We start from the raw sequence: 19819 nt of genomic DNA, 5'->3' as shown, positions 1-19819 counted from the left end.
GGATATACTAGTCTTAGAGTGAGTACAACGTTGGTTTACAAGAATGATACCTGGACTTCAGGGATCAAGTTATGAGGAGAGATTATACAAATTAGGCCTGTTTACTCTAGAATTTGGAGGGTTGAGGGGTGATCTGATCAAAGTCTTCAAGCTATTAACAGAAAGATACAGGGTAGATAAAGATTAACTGTGGCATGGTGGCACAGTGGTTAGCACTGAGCACCAGGGACCCGAGTCCGACTCCCAGCTTAGGTCACTGTCTGTGTGGCGTTTGCGCATTCCTCCCACAGTCCAAAGATGTGCGGGTTAGGTTGATTGGCCATGCTAAATTGCCCCTTAGTGTCAGATGGTTAGTAGGGTAAATAAGTAGGGTTGTGGGGATAGGGCCAGGGTGGGATTGTGGTTGGTGCAGACTTGATGGGCTGAATGGCCTCCTTCTGCACTGTAGGGATTCTATTTCCATTGGTTGGAGATTCTAGAACTAGGGGGCATAGTCTAAAAATTAAGGCCAGACTGTTCAAGAGGGTGGTAGATGTTTGGAACTCTCTTCCACAAATGAGAATTGATGTTAGATTAGTTGCTCATTTTAAATCTGAGATAGATAAATTTTTGTTAAGCAAAGGTATTAAGGGATATGGACCAAAGATAGGTATATGGAGTTAAGCCACAGATCAGCCATGATCTCATTGAATGGTTGAACAAGCTTGAGGGGCTGAATGTCCTACTCCTGTTCCTAAATTCCTCTCACACACTCTCACCTCTCTCACACACTATCACTTCTCCCTCTCTCATGTACATTCATAGTCTCACCTCTCCCTCACTCTCTCTCGCACACCAACAGTTTTATATCTCTCACACTCATCTCTCTTTCTCACACACGCACTCTCACCTCTCCCTCTCTCTCGTACATATACACTCTCACCTTTCTCTCTCTCACACACACACATGCTCTCACACACTCGCGCTCTCGCGCTTGCTCTCATGCACTCCCACTTCTCTCTCACTCACACTCCCACTTCTCTCCCACTCACACTCCCACTTCTCTCCCACTCACACTCCCAATTCTCTCCCACTCACACTCCCACTTTTCTCTCACTCACACCTCTCACTCCATTGCTCTGTGGCTCCTTCCCCTCCTGTCCCTGGGTGGCCATTCCCCTCCCATTCTGTGGCCATAGCCTACCTTGCTCCGCTGCCCGCACCGCTGTTTGGTCGCCTTCCCTCTCGGCCTTGTCTGGAACTTTCCAGTGATGATTTTGCCACTGTTCCCAGCTCGTCCAATTGTCTTCTCAGTGCATTGGTTTCTGGTGGGCTGACTGGAGTAGCCAACACTGTGAAAACTGCCTTTGATTGGACAAGCTAGAAAGACAGCTTTTATCAAATTTAAAAGGGCCAGACTTAATGTGGAAACTTTGGATGTTTCCTGTGGAACTCCGGGTTCTGCGGAACCCAGTTTGGGAATTGCTGGCTTAAGTTTTACTCCTGATATTTGATTCAGGTTTGTTGCTGATGACATTTATGCAGGTGGTTAATGGCTGGACCATCCCACTCTTCCTACTGAAAACATTCCTGGATACAGTGGGCTACTTTGAGGCTTATATTAACAATCATGGGGTTCTAATATATTTAATATACAGAAGTTGGACTTTGAGAAATAGGGGTGCTAAGTAAGATAACTTATAATGTGTGATATATGACTTTGGCCACTTCTGCAATTTCCAAGATTAGGCTTTTAGTACAAAAAATGTTAAACTCTTCAGTGTGAACTCAGTATCGGTCGGTGCTTGTCTTTTTTCAGAACGTCTCAATATTTGGTTCTTTGAACTGTCTCAGAAGCTTCACAAAGCTTTGTCAAAAGTTGACATATCTGAGTATTCTTCAGAAAAAGCAGGAACTGCTGAAAAACAGCAAAAATTTGTCCCACTTTGCCAACATCAACAGCCTGCAAAGCTTGTCATGGTTAAAAAGGAAGGTCCAAATAAGGTAATGTTTTTGGCAAACTAACAGTTTTTCAGCTGTAATTACTTGAGTTGCGATTAAAATAAAGCTTTTAACTCCTGCTTGATGAGGGGGAGATTAGCCATTTTTTTCCACACATGATTACTATCTTGACCCTCGCTGGAAAGCATTGGTGTGTCAATGTTAGCTGCAGATGCGGGAGTTAAATGAAACACAGTTGTGGCCGTAAAACAGTAGAATAGTGTAAAACAGCCATTTGCCACTTGTACGCTCCACCCCATATTCTGTTCCATTGTCTTATAACAGTTGACAAATGCAATTCTGCCTGTATTATGTCCAGTTTGAGTAATCTCTATTCCTCCCATGGCTGAGATCATTAACTCAGCACAAGATATTTAAACTTTGGATGTTCCTGACCATTATGACTCAGTTTTACACTATACAGTACATTCACTGAGATATTAGCAAGGCACTGCTGTCATTTAGCTGTGCTATTTTCAACATTTCAGTTTTTTCAAATGGTGGGACGATGGCGCAAAATGATTGAAGTTGATACAATAAAAAAAAATTGTATTTTTATTTTATTAATCTTGGAAAATAGTATAAAAGATTTGCAGAGAATCATAATATATTTTAATATTCGACTCAGAAATATGTGGCATTCTCTGTAACTCAGGCAGCAAATTTACTGTTCGGATATTTCCCTTCTCCCCTTTGAAAGATTGTAATTCAACAATTTGAATTCCATTTCCTCCTTGCTTCTTGTAGGGTCGTTTATTCTACACTTGTGATGCCTCAAAAACTGACCAGTGTAAGTTTTTCAAATGGCTAGATCACATGCAGCCCATTGACTTGGAACAGAGAATGGAGACTCAGTCAAAGTTAATGTTGTCTGATGCCAAGAGTTTAGGTGCCTTCATTCGAAGTCAGCACATATCTCTGTACAGTGAATGTGTGCTTCATGTAAGGTATGCTTTACTTCTGTCTGTGTTGGTGGTAGTAATGCAACTTGCGATGATTTTTTGTTGTTGTGGTACAGAATTCAATGTATGTTTACGTCCCAGAATCACAGTTAAAGTGTTAGTAAATTTTGAAATGCAGAACATTATTTTCCAGCTGTGGTACGCTTATCAGTAATGGAAAATGACAACACAAACCATATTGAATATGTGTCGGTGTCAGTGTTTGTTAGTGTCATGTCTTTGTTACTGAAAAAAGTAGAACTATTCAAAATTTGTCAGAATTGAGGTTATGCAAGTGACTGGACAAAGTATTCAATCAAAATTAGAGAGTTAGAAGCATTAATAATGATGGAGGAATATGATATAGCAGCAATAATAGAAGTGTATGTCCTGGTTGGACAAAATCTGGAACTTAATATTCCTGGTTATATATTTAAAAAGGTTGCAAGTTGCTTTAAGAGCTGATCATATGATTTGATGGTGATGTCATTAGGGTGTTGCAAACTGCTGTTTTACTTCCAGTTTTGCATTCTGCAGTGCAGAGAACATCTCTTTCAATAAAATCTGTTGGGTGAAATTTTACAAGAATGATTCTAAGTATCCACCTAGTGTGAAAATGGAAAAGTTCATCATCCGTTTTTTGGGCGAGCTTTCACACTCAATCTTATGTACATAGTCATTGAAAATATGGGCTAGACTGTTTCTAGCTGCTGCAGGCAGTGGGCTGGCATTAATTCGCCTGCCAGCCTATAGAGGGAGCTACTGCGCATGTGCGGACCTCTGACACAGACCGATCGTGCCTCCCTTCTCCCCGTTCCAATCGCATCTACAGAGCAGCAGCGGCCCACATCCTGCTCCCCCCCCCCCCACCCCCCCTCCACCCCCACCTGATTCAGCCACAGGCAGAGTGCGCAGCGGACCTCCCTCTCCTCCTCCCATCGTGTTGCCCCTTCATGCTGCGCCCCTGGCACTGCCCAGTGGGCATTGCCCTGGTGCCAGGTCGGCACAGCCTAAGGCCCCCCCCCCCCCCCCCCCCCCCCCCCACCCCCCCCCCCCGGCCTCGGCCACCTCAGGGGCCTCACTGGCCTCCAGTTCCACCTGCGAGGCCAACACGACTGTTCCCGTGTACGGGGAGCAGGTGTTTTGACAGAATTGGGATCAAACTCCCATTTGCTGGCCAGCTCGATTGCTGGCCAGCCTGGGACCCCCGCAGTGCTGCCCCTCCAGCCCCACCCATGGCCCGATCGCGGCCCCCCCAACAATTCCCGGGCCAGCCCTGGTCCTCCCCCCACCCCCACCGTCCCAGAGCGCCTCGATGCACAGGCCCCAGGCAGTGGCGATCCCCCCGCGCCCTCACCACGGCAGACCCCCTCCACTCACTGACCCACCCCCGGGGTCAGAACCGCCCACAGGCGGAAGCACACCACCCACCCGTTCCGCGCTCCCCTGCCCAACGGCAGTGCCAAGGTGCCCCCTGGGCCAAGGGAACTTTGCATCTTGGGCAGTGCCAGGGGCACAGGCTGGCACTGCCAGGGTGCCCATGCCCAGGGAGCACCACCCCCCGCCGCCCGACCCCCTGGGGGGCCCCGATTGCCCCTCTTCATTCCGGCGAGGTCTCCTGCTAGCTCCCCAAACGTGGGGAGCTAGCCTGAACCCCGCCGGAATGAAGGGCGGCACGGTAGCACAGTGGTTAGCACTGCTGCTTCACAGCTCCAGGGACCTGGGTTCGATTCCCGGCTTGGGTCACCGTCTGTGTGGAGTTTGCACATTCTCCTCGTGTCTGCGTGGGTTTCCTCCGGGTGCTCCGGTTTCCTCCCACAGTCCAAAGATGTGCGGGTTAGGTTGATTGGCCAAGCTAAAAATTGCCCTTAGAGTCCTGGGATGCGTAGATTAGTGGGTAAATATGTAGGGATATGGGGGTAGGGCCTGGGTGGGGATTATGGTCGGTGCAGACTCGATGGGCCGAATGGCCTCTTTCTGTGCTGTAGGGATTCTAAGATTCTAAGATACTCCTAGGGGTGGGAGATTTGATCAGGACCTGAAAGATCCCGATAATTAGCACATCTTCATATTTAAAATAGATTTTAAAAAGATTTAAATTACTCACCTGCCTTCCCATCGGTTTCCAGCGTGGCCTGGCAGACGACTTCTCACCGGTTCTGGGAGATGCTCATGCGTTCCCCGCACATGCGCAAATCCCCGTTCAGGGCCGCAGACCCACGTCTCCCGGTTGGACCCGCCGGAAAAGTGGCAATGGGAGAATCGTGGCCCACATCTTTTTTTGTGCAAAAACCTACACACGTAATATACAGTTATGAATTACACTGGTCATCACATTTATACGAAGGGGAAGGTGGTGAGTCAATGTTAGGCACCAAAATATAGAGACGTACAGGGATTGAAATAAGGAAGAGAAGGGAAATGGTAAATTATCGATTGTAAATTATAGGGTGCTGAACACTAGTAAAGATTGGTTGGGGTGTTTGGAAGAGCTACGTTTTCAAACAGTTCGGAGAAATATGAACAAGCACCAGGTCAATAATATTAGGTTACAATATGCAGCCATGGTCTCGTTTACAGGCCTTTTCATCCACCCTTGTGCTGCCCCCCTTACCTGGTTAACTTACTCCCAAAGTTTTTCCCCATGTGACTAGTGAAAGATGGAGTGGACAATTAAAAAGTGCCGTCAATTGGCTTTTTAACAGGCTCAGTAACTTTTGATTAGGTTTTTATTTGAAAAGGTGGGTGGGTTTTTGGTTTAAGCAACCCCCCCCCCCCCTCATTTTCCATATTATGGGAGACTGGTGAGACTAGATTGGATTGCTGACCTGACGTCATCACGCCATATTTTATGCAAGCATGGAGGGGGTGGCCTGCTTGATTTGCGGCCGTAAAATCCAGCCCTCAGACCTCGGTTGCTAAGTTCAGCAAAAATGGGCAGAGAATGCGCCGTGCACACTTTGCCTATTTGTACCAGGCAGGGAGGAACCATTTGTTGCCGTTTGAGAATAGCTCCGTAATTCCTTATTGGGAGAGTACAAAAATGTTTCTCCTGAATCCAGACAAATTACCCTGCACTCTGCTGCCAGTCTGTTCTTACCTTCCTCTGGAATTGGCTGCCAACTGCTTCTTCCTCTCCAGCCTGGCCCTCTATATGTCAACCTTCTTAGGGCTGTTGTAAAATTATTTGACAAGAACAACTTTTTCCACTGAGGTCCCTTTTTAATGCTATCTTCTGTTTTCCTATGTTATGTGGTGTAATGTTTTGAAAGTTACAATCTGACTTTGTCAGGCATGTTAAAAACATTTTTATAGTTTTGCTGGCTTTTTAGTATGATGCAATTTTGGTCATAAATCTGACAGATGAAATTATTTCGTGAAATAAGTGCATGAATGATAGCTAACTAAACCAGTCGGCACTAAACCCTTCACTCATTTTAATCTTTAAAATCATGAAAATGTTATTGGTTATCCGTACATTTGGTGTGTAATATTTTAAAATGTTCTGATAGGCATTACTGAATTTTCTAGGTTTTTTAAAAAGAAAATTTCATTTTTGCTTATCCTAGTTTCCCCCTTAATTTGAAAATGGATTCTGTTGGATTTGATTTTAGATATTTAATATGAACTCATTTTAATCTTGATCATTTGCAGGAAAACATCTGGTTTGCAAGGAAAGAGGTTCTACCGTGGCAAGTTGAAAGCACTGATAAATAGGAAAGGGGATTTGGAATGCTGTTTTAAGACAAAATTGTACCTAGGGTTAAGCAGGAAAGAGAGTTCTTCAGTTTACAATAAAGGTACATCTAAAATGTTCCAATTTAGAGCACTCACAGTCGAGATTTAATCAAATACCAAGTTGTATCAAAACCAAATATATTTATTTGTTGTTCACATATTATCTAGTCAACTTCACTTGTGAAATATATTTCACTGCTGCCCTCTATATATTGTTAAAAATAATAACGTTATTACATACAGAGACATATAATTTCAGGTATGTGTCTAACTTTCTGCTTGGCTGTTCACTAGTGGAAATGAGGTAGCGAGATACTTTCCCATCCATTACACCAGCCATGCCAACGAGTTATTCCCACACCACATAGCCATTGTTATGGAGTTTCTCTGGTCTGGGGTGAAGATGTGTGCAACATCAGACCCTATGGGTCTGCTGGTATAGCAAAGCTAGTGTGCTACCTGCCAACAATGTAACCAAAATTGAGAAGAATATCTCTTGGAGAAGGGTCTCTGCAGATGTATGCTCTTTGAGTGCTTGTATTCCAGCCTCTGTGTGCCTTCTGTTTCATTTGGAATGCCTAACAAGCAACCAATGCACCCGGTACTCTTGGAGTACAGATAGCAGAAAACACAATGCGACCTGTACTTGGACCTTGTCTAGGGCTTTCTGCAAGTCCGCATAGACTGCTTCATTTTCATTGTCTGATCAATTGTGAATGGAGGTGAGCATTGTGAGTGGGCAGCTGCCCTACATCTGATCTTAGGACAGAGGGAAGGTCATTGATGAGGCTGCTGAAGATCGTTGGGCCTCGGACACTGCCCAGGAGAACTGCTGAAGCAATATTCTGGGGCTGATATGGTTGGCCTCCAACAATCACAATCATCTTCCATTGTGCTCAGTATGACTGATATCACCTGAGTGTTTCTACCCAGATCCCCTTTGACTTCAGTTTTGCTACAGCTCTTTGCTGCCACATGTTAAAATGCTGCTTTGATGTTAAGGGGAGTCACTCTCACCTCACCTCAAGATTTATGTCCACGTTTGGACCAAGGCTGCAATGAGGTTTGGAGCTGAGTAGTCCATGTGGACAAAGTACATCTATACTCAAAGCTGAGTATTGGTGAGTGATTAAGGTTTAATGGCACCATTGATGATTCCTTCCATGACTTTGCTGATGATTGAAAGTCAGCAGGCAGAGTGGTCATTGACCAGGTTGGATTTGTCCTGCTTTTTATGGACAGGGCATATCTGGGCAATTTTTATTTTGTCAAGTAGATGCCAGTGTTGTAAACTGTACTAGAATAGCTTAGCTCTGGGTGCTATTTGAAAGCATAAGTAGCTATAAAATGCCTATGAAACCTCTGAAACTTTTCCTATAAATGAAAACAGAAAGTGCTGGAAATACTCAGCAAGTCTGGCAGCATCTTTGGAGAGTGAAACAGAGTTAATGTTTTGAGCCGAATATGATTTCTTCAGATCTGGTTTGGAGGAAAATGGAAAGCCATGAAGGTGAACAAGGTTAATCCTATTGGAGAGAAAAGCAGAACTTCTTTTCATTGTCTTGTAATATCCTTAGAAATCAAAGTCGGTAAGGTAACAGTGTCACTTATCAAAGATTCAAATTTAGCTTTACTTTTAAAGATTTTTTCATCAAATGAAAACTAAATCCTTCAAATCTGTCCATTTGTAATGATTGTTGAAAAATTCAATAACCTGAATAATAAAACAAAACATTGGAATTTATTTCACCTTGTTCTTTTTAAAATTGTGGCAGATGATCTCTGGGTTGTATCAAAAACCTTGATGTTTGATCCATTGGATACTTTCATCGCATGTAGTGTTTTCTATGGCCCATCCTCAACAAGTGAAGTTGAGCTTTTGCCACTGAAAGGTTACTCTCCTTCCAAATGGGCTTCAGACAGTAAGTTCTTTATTTTGTGTTTCTCTTCCTTCCCTCCTTGGCACAATTGCTTTGCAAAATTTTACATTTTGCATTTAGAGTAATTACGATAGGTTGTAAATCACATGTTTATTAAGTTGCAACAAGAAATCCATTTGTGCAGGCAAGTGCCCTTTACCAAGAAGCTTCTACTTTGCCTAGTTTCTCTAAGTTTGTTCCACTGGATCTTGTCAAAGTGATTGATTCTTTCAATGCTCACTAGATCTTTGGATCTCTTGAGCCAATAAAAAAAAAATCTGATTAGCTTTGTAAAACATTTGAGCTGGTCGACTCAATCGTTGCTTAAAAATACATAGGACAGGATTTTACGGCCTTGTTCATCCCAAAACCGTAAAATACCGCCCAAGGTCAACGGACATTTCCATTGTCCGCCCCTCGCCTGCTCTGATTCCGTGGCAGGCGGGGCGGTAAAATAGTTTCAAATGATTGCAATTATCTTGAAGATAAAGACAATTAATTCGAGGAATTCCTTCTGTTCTCCCAGTGATTGTTCATGCCTTGTTTGTTGGGAATGCCAGCACTGAACTAACCTGTCTGAGAAATCTGCAGGAACATGTCAATCCAGCTTCTCTTCCTCTGCTACCACACTTAATCAAAATGTAAGTCATTGGGTTTTGCACTCAGTACAGAAATATCTTCAAGTCAATAACCAATAATTACAATTCAGAAGTTTTCTCTTAAACCTTTAATGATAGAGTTATATTTATAAAAGTTTTGATTGAAACTGCCAGTTTTGATTGTAATATTAAGTTCCCTGACGCATCATTTTCTCTGATACTGAAAAAATAATATTCCAAGTGTTTTTAAAGTGAAATGTTGTTTGTTTGTTTTCCGTACTTTGTTTTCTCCAATTTTCTTTAATTCTTACTTGAAACCATTGATTTCTGGTGTTAAAGTCAGTGGCTGGCCTTGTACGCATTTTCGTGTGAGTGGTGATGATGGAAGTGTGGGGCTTTCAACCAGACAGGTTGAAGATTTCAAGGCCCAGACACATGGGGTAGAATTTCTCCAAAAATTCTCCTAATCTGAAATAAATTTGGGAATACCTGCCATTTCTTTGGGTGTTTCACCAACCTTGTCCCAAAAGTTGCCAACAGAAATTCAAATCCATCTTAAGTCAAACAGTGTGTGCATTTTCAACCAATTGAGTCACTAGATCGCAACCTGAGGTAGCAATCTGAGCTGCTCTATTTACCCCTCCCTAATTATGGGGACTGAGACCAATTGTAATGTCTTGTCTGACACACTGACTTGAATCATTCATTGTAATTCACTACTGACTGGGGGCTGGTGAAGGGGTCATACCAGAAACATTCCTACCCTATATAGATCTCCGGTACTAGCTGGAGAATTTATTTACCAACTGAACAACTGGACATTCCTTAACCTATCTGGTAGATAGTAACAGTAAAGCTCCAGTGTGTGTCTAGTATGTGAAAGACACGATGGGGCTGAATTTTTGTCTTGGGCTCAGAGCATCGACATTGGGATCAAAACTGGGTCTCAACCCCTCTTTGTGTCGGAAATAGTGACCGCATATGGTTTTCAAAGGATTGACCAGAGGGCCGGCTTGCTGTCCTATTAAGGACAACAGGCGGGCTCTGGAGCAGAAGGGTCAATAGGAGACCCTCCAGCATTAAGAGAACGGCAACAAGTAAGGGAGAGAGAGGACGCTTAAATGGTGGCGCTCTCTCAGCACTTACAAAACTTAAAAAAATAATGTCCACAGCTAGGGGACTGCCATTATGGAGGGGGAGCCCTTCCCCAGGACTGTGGCCATCTTTCAACATCAACACCAGGAAATGGGAGGCGGTGGTGGGTGGTTAAATGTTTCTGCAACACTGGGTCCAGTCTGCCACTGGCAGGCTTTCTCCTTTCATTGGCTGTGTTTTGGCCAACGTAGTGAGAGAAGATTCCAGTTGATGTGGAACCGGGATCTTAACAGACCCCTTAGGGTGCTTAATCATTTTGCCCCCAACGCAGCCTATTTGATAATGGCTTGGAGGTAGGATTGTGCTGGCAAACAACATGTTGGCCTGCGGCAGGATATTCCAGGTCCATCTCCCTCCAGCCCCACCTCCATCAACAACTGAAAACACAGCCCTAATGCTAGGTGTGAAGAACTCCAGCACTTCCATAAAGTGCAATTCATACTTTATTCTTGTTTTAAAAAAACCTAAGGTTTTTTTCATGAATAATCAGTTACAATTGAAGCAAGATGATAAAGGAAATGAATAAACAAAATAACTGATTAAACTCTGCTCTCACATAAACCTGCACTATATATTGAAAGTTTACATTCAATTAATTTAAGGGAGAAAATTCTACCATCCTGTCTGCCACGGGAATTGTAGCGGGTGGGGGCAAGAACAACATAAAGGTCCATTGACTTCGGATGGGATTGTCCAGTTTTGGGTGAGCACGGAGAATCCCACCCTTCGTTTCTCAGGCCATTATACAAGTGTATATAGTTGTCAGAGAAAACTAGGTCATAGAATAAATTAAGATGGAATGTCAATGCTATCGAATTTTTTTCCCACCTATTTGGTCCACAGTATCATGGGACATACGCTTCCGTGAAATGCCACACAGCGGCATTTAAACAGTGGGTCAGTCACTCTCTGCTGGGAAACACAATTGTGAACTAATTCTTGGTAAATTTTCGGTTTTAACTGTTTATTTGTTATGTGTTGGGGAGTAGGGTGAAGTGTCAATTATAAAGCAAAGAGATTAGAATCTGCCCTTTTGTTTATTTTCATTGACCGTTGAAGAAGAATTAAAATCAATCTCACGGTTTAATATTTTGAAAATAAATAGTTAGCCAGTATTCCATGTTTTTATAAAACATTCATGGTGGCATTAAAAAGTGGTAAGCTTTAGATTTCCTGTTATGTTTTATATGACAGTGCTTCTGCGTTGTTGTTTTTAAAAAAAAGCCACGTCATCCCTCAAAAATAACTAATGTTTGTTTCAATCTGTAGGCCTTGTTTTGAAGAAGAGGCGATCGTCCGGTCTGCAAGAGGAAGATTTGTTTCTCCTGCATTAAAAATACCAATAGTAATGAGTGGATTGTTGTGCAAAGAAAGGGTGTTTGCATTGGCGACAGAAATGATACCCAAGTTTCACTTGAATACCGACCAGGTAGCTGCATTCAGACAAGTAGCAGTAATGATGGCGAAAGGCGAGACCCCCCAGGAACTCATTCTGCCAGTCACAGTCATACACGGTAAAAACAAATACATGCTGCTTTGAATTTTTTCATTCTTGTGTTTTTTTTGTCTTCCTTCATCATAATTTTAAAACTTTTATATTCCACTTATCTTTTCAACATGCTCCACATGAAACAGAAAGGCTATCCACCTCATTCAGGACATTTATGCTTCTTGAATCATTTTTTGGACAGATTTACACTGGGCCAGAGTACACTGTAGCTGCCAAGGTCATATCGTAATTTCTGTTCAATTTTATGTTCCATGAACTGTTTGTTAGACATGTCATTGTGCATTTAATTTCCACGAGACTGCACTGCAAGTTGGTGTTGGAGGGAGATTAAAACAGTGCTGCAGCTTTAGGCCTCAGAGTCTATGGGACTGAACAGGGATTGCAAGCAACTGTGTGTCTCCTTAATCAATCAGATTGAAGAATTGTTAATGAGCTGTGCAAGAGTCAGAAACAGGAAGTGGCAAAAAGGCATTTTAGCACAACAGAATAGCAAATCATGCACAGAAAGTGAAATAAAGAGAGGGATAGTAAGAGTAGATTAAGAGTGAACAAAAAAAAGTAATTAAGCAAAACTCCACCATCAATGAAAGGCTGAGTGAATAAGATTCCAGTACCAGAGGGAAGATTTGACTAAAATTCTGTTTTCAAAAACTAACTAAATATGCTTTGTTAATACAATGCATTTTTGTAATTTTTCTTATCAGGTGTCTATGGAGCTGGGAAGAGCTATCTGTTGGCTGTCGTGATTTTATTTCTCGTTCAACTTTTTGAAGAAAGTCAAGCAGCTGAGGGTCCCAGGCAGGTTCCCTGGAAACTTCTCATCTCTGCATCTACTAATGTCGCCGTGGATAGAGTACTGCTTGGGTGAGTGATATTTCAGCGTGATTGTAGTCGCTCAGCAGAGCACTACGCGGCGGTTAAACACGAGTCCAAGAGCTCTTGGATGCGAGTCCAAACTTGCAAAGCAGCGGTTGGAGAGCAGCAGTTAAGCTCTGGCAGTTGACCCTTGGGGAGTTGAGAAGTAAGGGGTCTTCGTCATCCTCCCATGTATAAAGTTTGGTTCAAATAGACAATTTTGTTACTTTCACCTGTCGAGTAGTTGTAGAGCCTCGCAATTATTACAATGACAAACCTGTTTTTGCAGTTATTTAATTTGACTTTTAATAAGTGCCTTTCCAAATGCCCTCCCACCACAAAGGGCAGCATTGAGCTCAAAAGACCTTGGCTGGAACTTTCTGGCCATTCATGCTGGCGGGATCTTCCCATCCGGCCGACGGCGCAACCCCGGTGTGGGTTTCCTGGCAGCATAGTATGGATTCAGTGGATAATCCCATTGACAGTGGTAGGATCAGATGACCTTGACGTCCCAGCCAAGGGAAACAACCTCTCAATGTTTACCCTGTCATGTCCCTTCAGAATTTGGTACATTTCAATGTGATCACCTCTCATTTTTCTAAACTTCAGATATTTTGTTCAGTTTACTCCATGTTGAGTAACCCCCTCATTCAACAAACCAATCTAGTGAGCCTTTGCTGCACCTCTCTCCAAGGTGACTATATCCTTCCTTAGATATGGAGAATAAAACTGCATATAGTACTCCAGGTATGGTCTCAACAAAGCCCTGTACAATTCTGACAAGACTTCCTTTCTCTTACAATAAAAGCCAACATGAAAACATAAGAAATAAGAACAGGGTTAGACCATTTAGTCTCTTGAGCCTGCTCCACCATTCAATGGGATCATGATTGGGCAGTGGCCTTAACTCCACTGTATGTGCGCGCTCCCACCTCTCTCCTCCGCACCCCCTCCCCCAGTCTCCACTGCTGTCTTGGGGTATGGAATTTCAAAGAAAGGGCTTGCCATTTATCTTCCTAATTACTTACTGTATCTGCAAACTAACTTCCTGAGTTTCTTGTATGAGCGTACCCAAGTCTCTCTGAACATGAACGTTTACAGGTTTTATGTCTTTAAAAAATATTATTCTACTTTTCTATTCTTACAACCAAAACGAATAACCCGCACACTTCCCATTATTATGGTTCATCTGCCATCTTGTTGCTATATTTCTTTGCGGTTTCTGTGTCCTCCTCACAATTTGCATTTCTATCTAGTTTTGTATGATCAGCAAATTTGGATATGTTACTCTGTCTCTTTGTCTAAGTCATTAATATAAATTGTAAATAGCTGAAACCCCAGCACCTCAGGACCCCAGTAGTATTAATCTACCAACTTGAGAGTGCCTCATTTATATCAACTCCTTGCTCCCATTAACCAATCCTCTTTCCAAGTTACTATATTACTCCCAACTGCATGAGGCCATATTTGGTCTATTATCCTCTTGTGTGGCACATTATTAAATGCCTTTTGGAAATCCATCTGCTGGTTCCCCTTTAGCTACCTTTGTAGTTATATTAACAAAGAACTCTCAATTAATGTGTCAAACACAATTTCCCCTTGTAAAATCATGTTGACTTTGATCATGTAATGATTTTTTGAGACTTAATAATAGATTCTAACACTTTCCCAAAGACTGATGTCAGGCTAACAGGGCCTGTAATTCCATGTTTTTTGTCTCCCTCCTTTCTCGAATAGCGTTTACTATTCAGGCTTACTTATGAAAAATGGACACCTAGGCTACTTGCAGATGGTGTCCTTAATGTGGAATCACGTCACGCATGAGTTGATGTTTTCAGGAAATTAGTCATGGTTGGGGGTGAAGCAGCAGAAAGAAAGAAAATACCTTTGACTTGGATGTATGTTTTTAAAGCTCATTGAAAATTACACCTTTTAGGAAGAGTAGTATTGGATTTGGCTTCAAATCCAACAACCTATTGGGGAATTGATATTCCAGTTAAGTTGTATATAAGGCATCTAAACTATCCAAATTGTTCCTAGTAAGGTTATTAAAATGTGTGTCCTCCAATGTTTGCAAAACATTCCACACTCCATCATCAACCACAGTGTTGGCACTACAGCAATCACTTCACTCTGGCTCCTTGAATAGAATATTATGCCCCACCGCCCTTGGAAGGGGACTGGCTGGTGGTGGTGGAAGATATAAGTTGGGCAGCATGGTGGCAGTGTATTCCTGCTGTTGCTGGTATTTCAGCAGAGGGAGGTGCTGGATGGCCTGTTGACCTGGGGGCCAAATGAAACCCTTAACATGTCTAATTAATGGCACTGAAGTGCCTTCTTGCACTGTCACTGATGGACCATATAGTGAAGCTGCCAGGTTCTTTGTTGCTGCCACTGGGGAGGAGGGGAGATGCCCCCTGTTCAGACAATTTTGCAAACCCCCCTCCCCCCTCCTCAAACACACAACAGCCTGGTCCTGGTGAAACTCTGGACTTTCCTTGATATCTGACTCCATGACTCCTCTTTGTTAGGGACTGCCTGAAAAGGACAGCATTGAGCTTAAAAGACTTCGAAGGTTTCAAATTCAAACTTTGGCCTGTGAGAGTTTGCGAATCTCAGCTAAGTTGGTCGTAAAATTAGCTCTGAGCAAGGAAGGGACCAGGAGTTGGCCATTTGGCCCCTCAAGCCCACTCTGGCATTCAGTAAGATCATGGCTGATCTGATTGTGGGGTCAACTCCACATTCCACCTACCCCTGATAACTTTTGGTTCTCTTGTTAGTCAAGAATCTATCTACCTCTGCTTTCAAAATATTCCTTGACTTTGCCTCAAACGCTCTCTGGGGAAGAGATTCATTACCCTCTAAGAGAAAAAAATTATTCTCATCTCTGTCTTAAATGGGAGAAGTCTAACAATACCAGGTTAAAGTCCAACAGGTCTATTTGGTAGCAAAAGCCACTAGCTTTCGGAACAGGCTGTTCCTTCGTCAGGTGGGTGGGAGTCCTGATCACAACTCAACTTCCACCCACCTGACGAAGGAACAGCCTGTTCTGAAAGCTAGTGGCTTTTGCTACCAAATAAACCTGTTGGACTTTAACCTGGTGTTGTTAGACTTCTTACTGTGTTTATCCCAGTCCAATGCCGGCATCTCCACATCATTAAATGGGAGACCCCTTATTTTTAAGCTATGTTCCCTAGTTCTAGTCTGTCCCACAAGTGGAAGCATCCTTTCAGCATTCTCCCTGTCAAGCCCCCTCAAGATCTTAGTGTTTCAATAAGATCACCTCTCAATCTTTTAAATTCAAATGGAAGCAGACTCAGCCTGTCCAATCTTTTGCTTGTAAGACAACCTCCACTTTCCAGGTTTCAGTCGAATGAACCTTCTCTGAATTGCTTCTAATGCGTGCCTACCAGGCAACACTTTCTTCCAGAGCGGGGTGGAAGCCTCACCCTACGTCCATCAACCAATTAACAGGACAACAGCCGTAAAGGTGGCTGGGGCCAATCCAACCAAGCAGAGGTGAGGTTGTCCCCAGTTTTTAAGCTATGGAATGGAGTCACCGCTTCCATGTAAAATTCCCCTCCTGAAGTCCAATAGATTCCTTAAAACTGGACACAGAATGTGGCTGTTTCCAAATCCAGGCTCTAACAGAAATGAATTTCCTAATTGTGGCATGGATATATCTTTGGTTATAAAACCTAATGAATCCTTACAAGTTACTTGAATTGTTAAAAAAAGAGACCATTGAAAACTTTTCAAAAGTAAACACTCCAAAGGAATTCTCCTAGTCTTCATAATCTCAGCAGTATTAGAGAGTAGAATTTACAGCTCAGAAGGAGACATTTTAACGCATTGTACCTGTGGCAATGCTAACCCTTCACTTGGGGCTGCTTTCTCTCTCTCCATTCCTTGAAGTTTTCTTAAATCACTTTTGATTTGTCCTTTTGAAGTATTTATCCATTTCTCTTTGAAATTACATGATGGTCTCTGACTGAGGCTCTTATGGCAAAAGATTCCACGTTGCAATAATTCTCTGTGTGATCACATTTCCTTTAATGTTCTCTAGTTCTTCTATTGATGGGCTTAAACCTGTGCCATAGGAACAGGAGTAGGCCATTCAGCCCACCCAGCCTGCCCCGCATTCAATTAGATCAGAGCTGATCATGTACTTCTACCACTTTCCCTCGCTATCCGCCTTCCAATTTGACAATCATTGAAATTAATCTTTCACTATTTATCCTCTTGGAATCGTTCAGAATTTTGAAAGGTTCAATATGATTCCTCTTACACTTTGTTCTGATTGTACAAAACTGATTTTTCAGAGCTTTGTTCATAACTTTAATCTCTTATTGCTGGTATTATTCAGTGCATTCTTGCTCTTATCTTTTGCAAGATCTTTATTAGGATGGGTTCTCCAGCTGCATATAATACCATAATTATAGTTTGTGCAAGTTGAATATTTGTTATATTTTACCAATTATACACCTTTAAAGATCTGTACTGCGACCTTTCTTTGCCCCACTGCTCTTTTAAGAGTCTTGTTTGTGGCATGCTTCTTCTCACTCTTCTTTGAATGATATTTGCCCACTCTGCTAACCTATCCATGTTCTCCTGCAATTTCTTGTATTCCTCCTCAGTGTGTCCCTCATCTCAAATTTAATGTAATTCCTTTTGTCCTTCTGTTCAAATCATTTAGCTTCATTTAAATGGAAAACAGAAGTGATTCCAGCATAGATCCTTAGGGCGCAACACTTCCCACAAGTTGCCAATCTTGGAATATCCATTTATCACTAGGATTTATGTTGTGTCCTCTGGCTGTCTTTCTATCCATATATCATGTTCTTTTTAATGTAATATGTTTCAATTTTCATCTCCGGTGATGGCAGACATCTGCAGCCTCCTAGTGGAAGACCTGTTCCAGTCCAAAAGGACAGCTATTTACCGCTGCTCTGTTTCTTGTCACTCAGCCAATTTCATATCCATGTCGCTACAGTCCCTTTTATTCCAACTTTGCTCGCAAGTCTGTTGTGTGGAACTTTATCAGTTACCTTTTAGAAGTCCATGTACCTCACATAACAGCAGCATCCTCATTAACCCTCTCTGTACCTCATCGAAAACTCAAGCAAGTTAGTTAAACATTATTTGCCCTTAACAAATGCATGCTGGCTTTCCTTAATTCAGCCACATTTGCCAAAGTGACTATTAATTTTGTCCCAAATTATTGTTTCCAAAAGCTCCCTCATCACTCAGGTTAATCTGACTGGTTTGTCATTGCTGATCTTACCTTTACATCATTTTTTGAACAAGGGTGTAACATTTTTAATTCTCCAGCCCTCTAGCATAACCCAAGTCTAAGGAAGATTGGCTTCATAATTTTCCACTCCCACTTTCTTCAGTATCTTTGGATGTATCTCATTTGATCCTGTTACCTTATTAACTTTTAAGTGCAGACAACGAGTCTAATAACCCCTCTTTATCAATTTTAAATCCTCCATGTGTCTGAACTACCTCCTCTTTCACCGTGGCCTGGACAACATTGGAAAGGCATGCAAAGTATTCATTTGGTACCTTAGTCATACCCTCTACTTCTATGTGTTAATCCTCCTGTTAGTCCCGAATTGGCTCCACTCCTCTTACTACTCTTTACTATTTGTATGTGTGTAGAAAGCTTTTGGATTCCCTTTTATGTTCGCTGCCAGTCTCTTCTCATATTCTCTCTTTTCTTCTCTTGTTTGCTTTTTTACTTTTCCTCTGAACCTTCTATATTCAGCTTGGTTCGCAATTGTATTATAAGCACTTTTTCTGCTGAATCCTAATCCCCTTGTTCTTTACTCCCACATCAATGGAAATGGTGTCTCTATAACTACCCTTTTTTTATGATTCATTCTGCAAGAAATTAGTACATAGAGTATATGTTATGCGCATTGTTGTTGGAAAAATACATAAAAGAATTTGATTTCATTGATCCACTCACTATTTTAGTTGGAGGCTATTTGGTTAAAGTCATGTTGTGTAATTTTGGTGAAAAGCAAGCTTTTCATGAAATTCCTTCGGAAGTTTAATGACATATTAAACAGTTTATTTTACTACATGTGTTACTAATGTTGTCCAGCTTGATTTTCAATCTGCATATTTGCATGCACCTAATTCGTGCTCAGTACTGAACATTGGCAATTTTACATAATTTTGAAAAGAAGTTGGCGAAGAAATAATATACAGATGGAGCAGTTAATGTGAATTGTAATATTTTATGGTAAGACTTCTTTAAACAATGGGTGCACTCACTAAAAAATTTAGTCATAACATGAAAACATTTGATGATTTCCTTTGTATCTTCATTTTCAACTATGGTACTCCAAATCTAGGGCATATATACTGCACAAAGGGCTCTTTCATGATGCTGCAGCAACCACAGCGGTCCCTGCTGCCCACTACACTATCTTAGCTTCACAGACACTGGTCACATCCGCTCTGTAATGAGCAAAGCACAATCTATTGGTTGTGTAAGAAACTCAGTCACAAAACTTTTGTACATAAACTACTACTTAGTTTTAACCTTTTGGATTGCAGATGTATTAAATAATCCAATCCAAAAAGCGTAATGTCAAGTAATAGATTAAAGAAAAACTCTTTCTCTATTTAAGTTAATGAACTGTTGAGCCTTGTATACTGCAGAATGCCAATTATGTGACAGTATCAATAGCTCCCCTACAGTCATATCCGAAAGAAAATGTTTATTTGAATAAACCTTTGAAAAGAACTCAAAAGATTTGATCATAGTTCACCAGTAGCTTTTGGAAAGAGTGGAACTAATTGAAGAGAAAAACCATTAAGGATTTCTCAGAAACTGGAATTGTTTAATCCTGCTGTGTTTTTAGTACAGTAAGGAATCTAACAACACCAGGTTAAAGTCCAACAGGTTTATTTGGTAGCAAACGCCACTAGCTTTCGGAGCGCTGCTCCTTCATCAGGTGAGTGGGAGATCTGCTCAAACAGCAAACAGGGCATATAAAGACACAAACTCAATTTACAGAATAATGAATAATGATTGGAATGCGAGTCTTTACAGCTAATCAAATCTTAAAGGTACCTTGTTACAGCTTTTGACTTACAGACCCTTGT

At 41.9% G+C, this 19819-nt stretch overlaps 1 protein-coding gene across 1 annotated transcript in view; it reads left to right on the top strand.

Annotated features, from left to right (window-relative positions):
* Positions 1 to 19819, top strand: part of LOC144507749 (5'-3' DNA helicase ZGRF1-like) — an 85529-nt gene that overhangs the window by 33215 nt on the left and 32495 nt on the right. Inside the window, 7 exon segments of the mRNA XM_078235057.1 lie at positions 1799 to 1983; positions 2728 to 2927; positions 6576 to 6721; positions 8435 to 8581; positions 9105 to 9219; positions 11602 to 11846; positions 12547 to 12706. Coding sequence (XP_078091183.1) covers positions 1799 to 1983; positions 2728 to 2927; positions 6576 to 6721; positions 8435 to 8581; positions 9105 to 9219; positions 11602 to 11846; positions 12547 to 12706 — 1198 coding nt within the window.

This window comes from Mustelus asterias, chromosome 1 (genome assembly GCF_964213995.1).
Source record: "Mustelus asterias chromosome 1, sMusAst1.hap1.1, whole genome shotgun sequence".
NCBI classification, from domain to species: Eukaryota; Metazoa; Chordata; class Chondrichthyes; order Carcharhiniformes; family Triakidae; genus Mustelus; species Mustelus asterias.
This window is presented reverse-complemented; position numbering and strand designations above follow the sequence as displayed.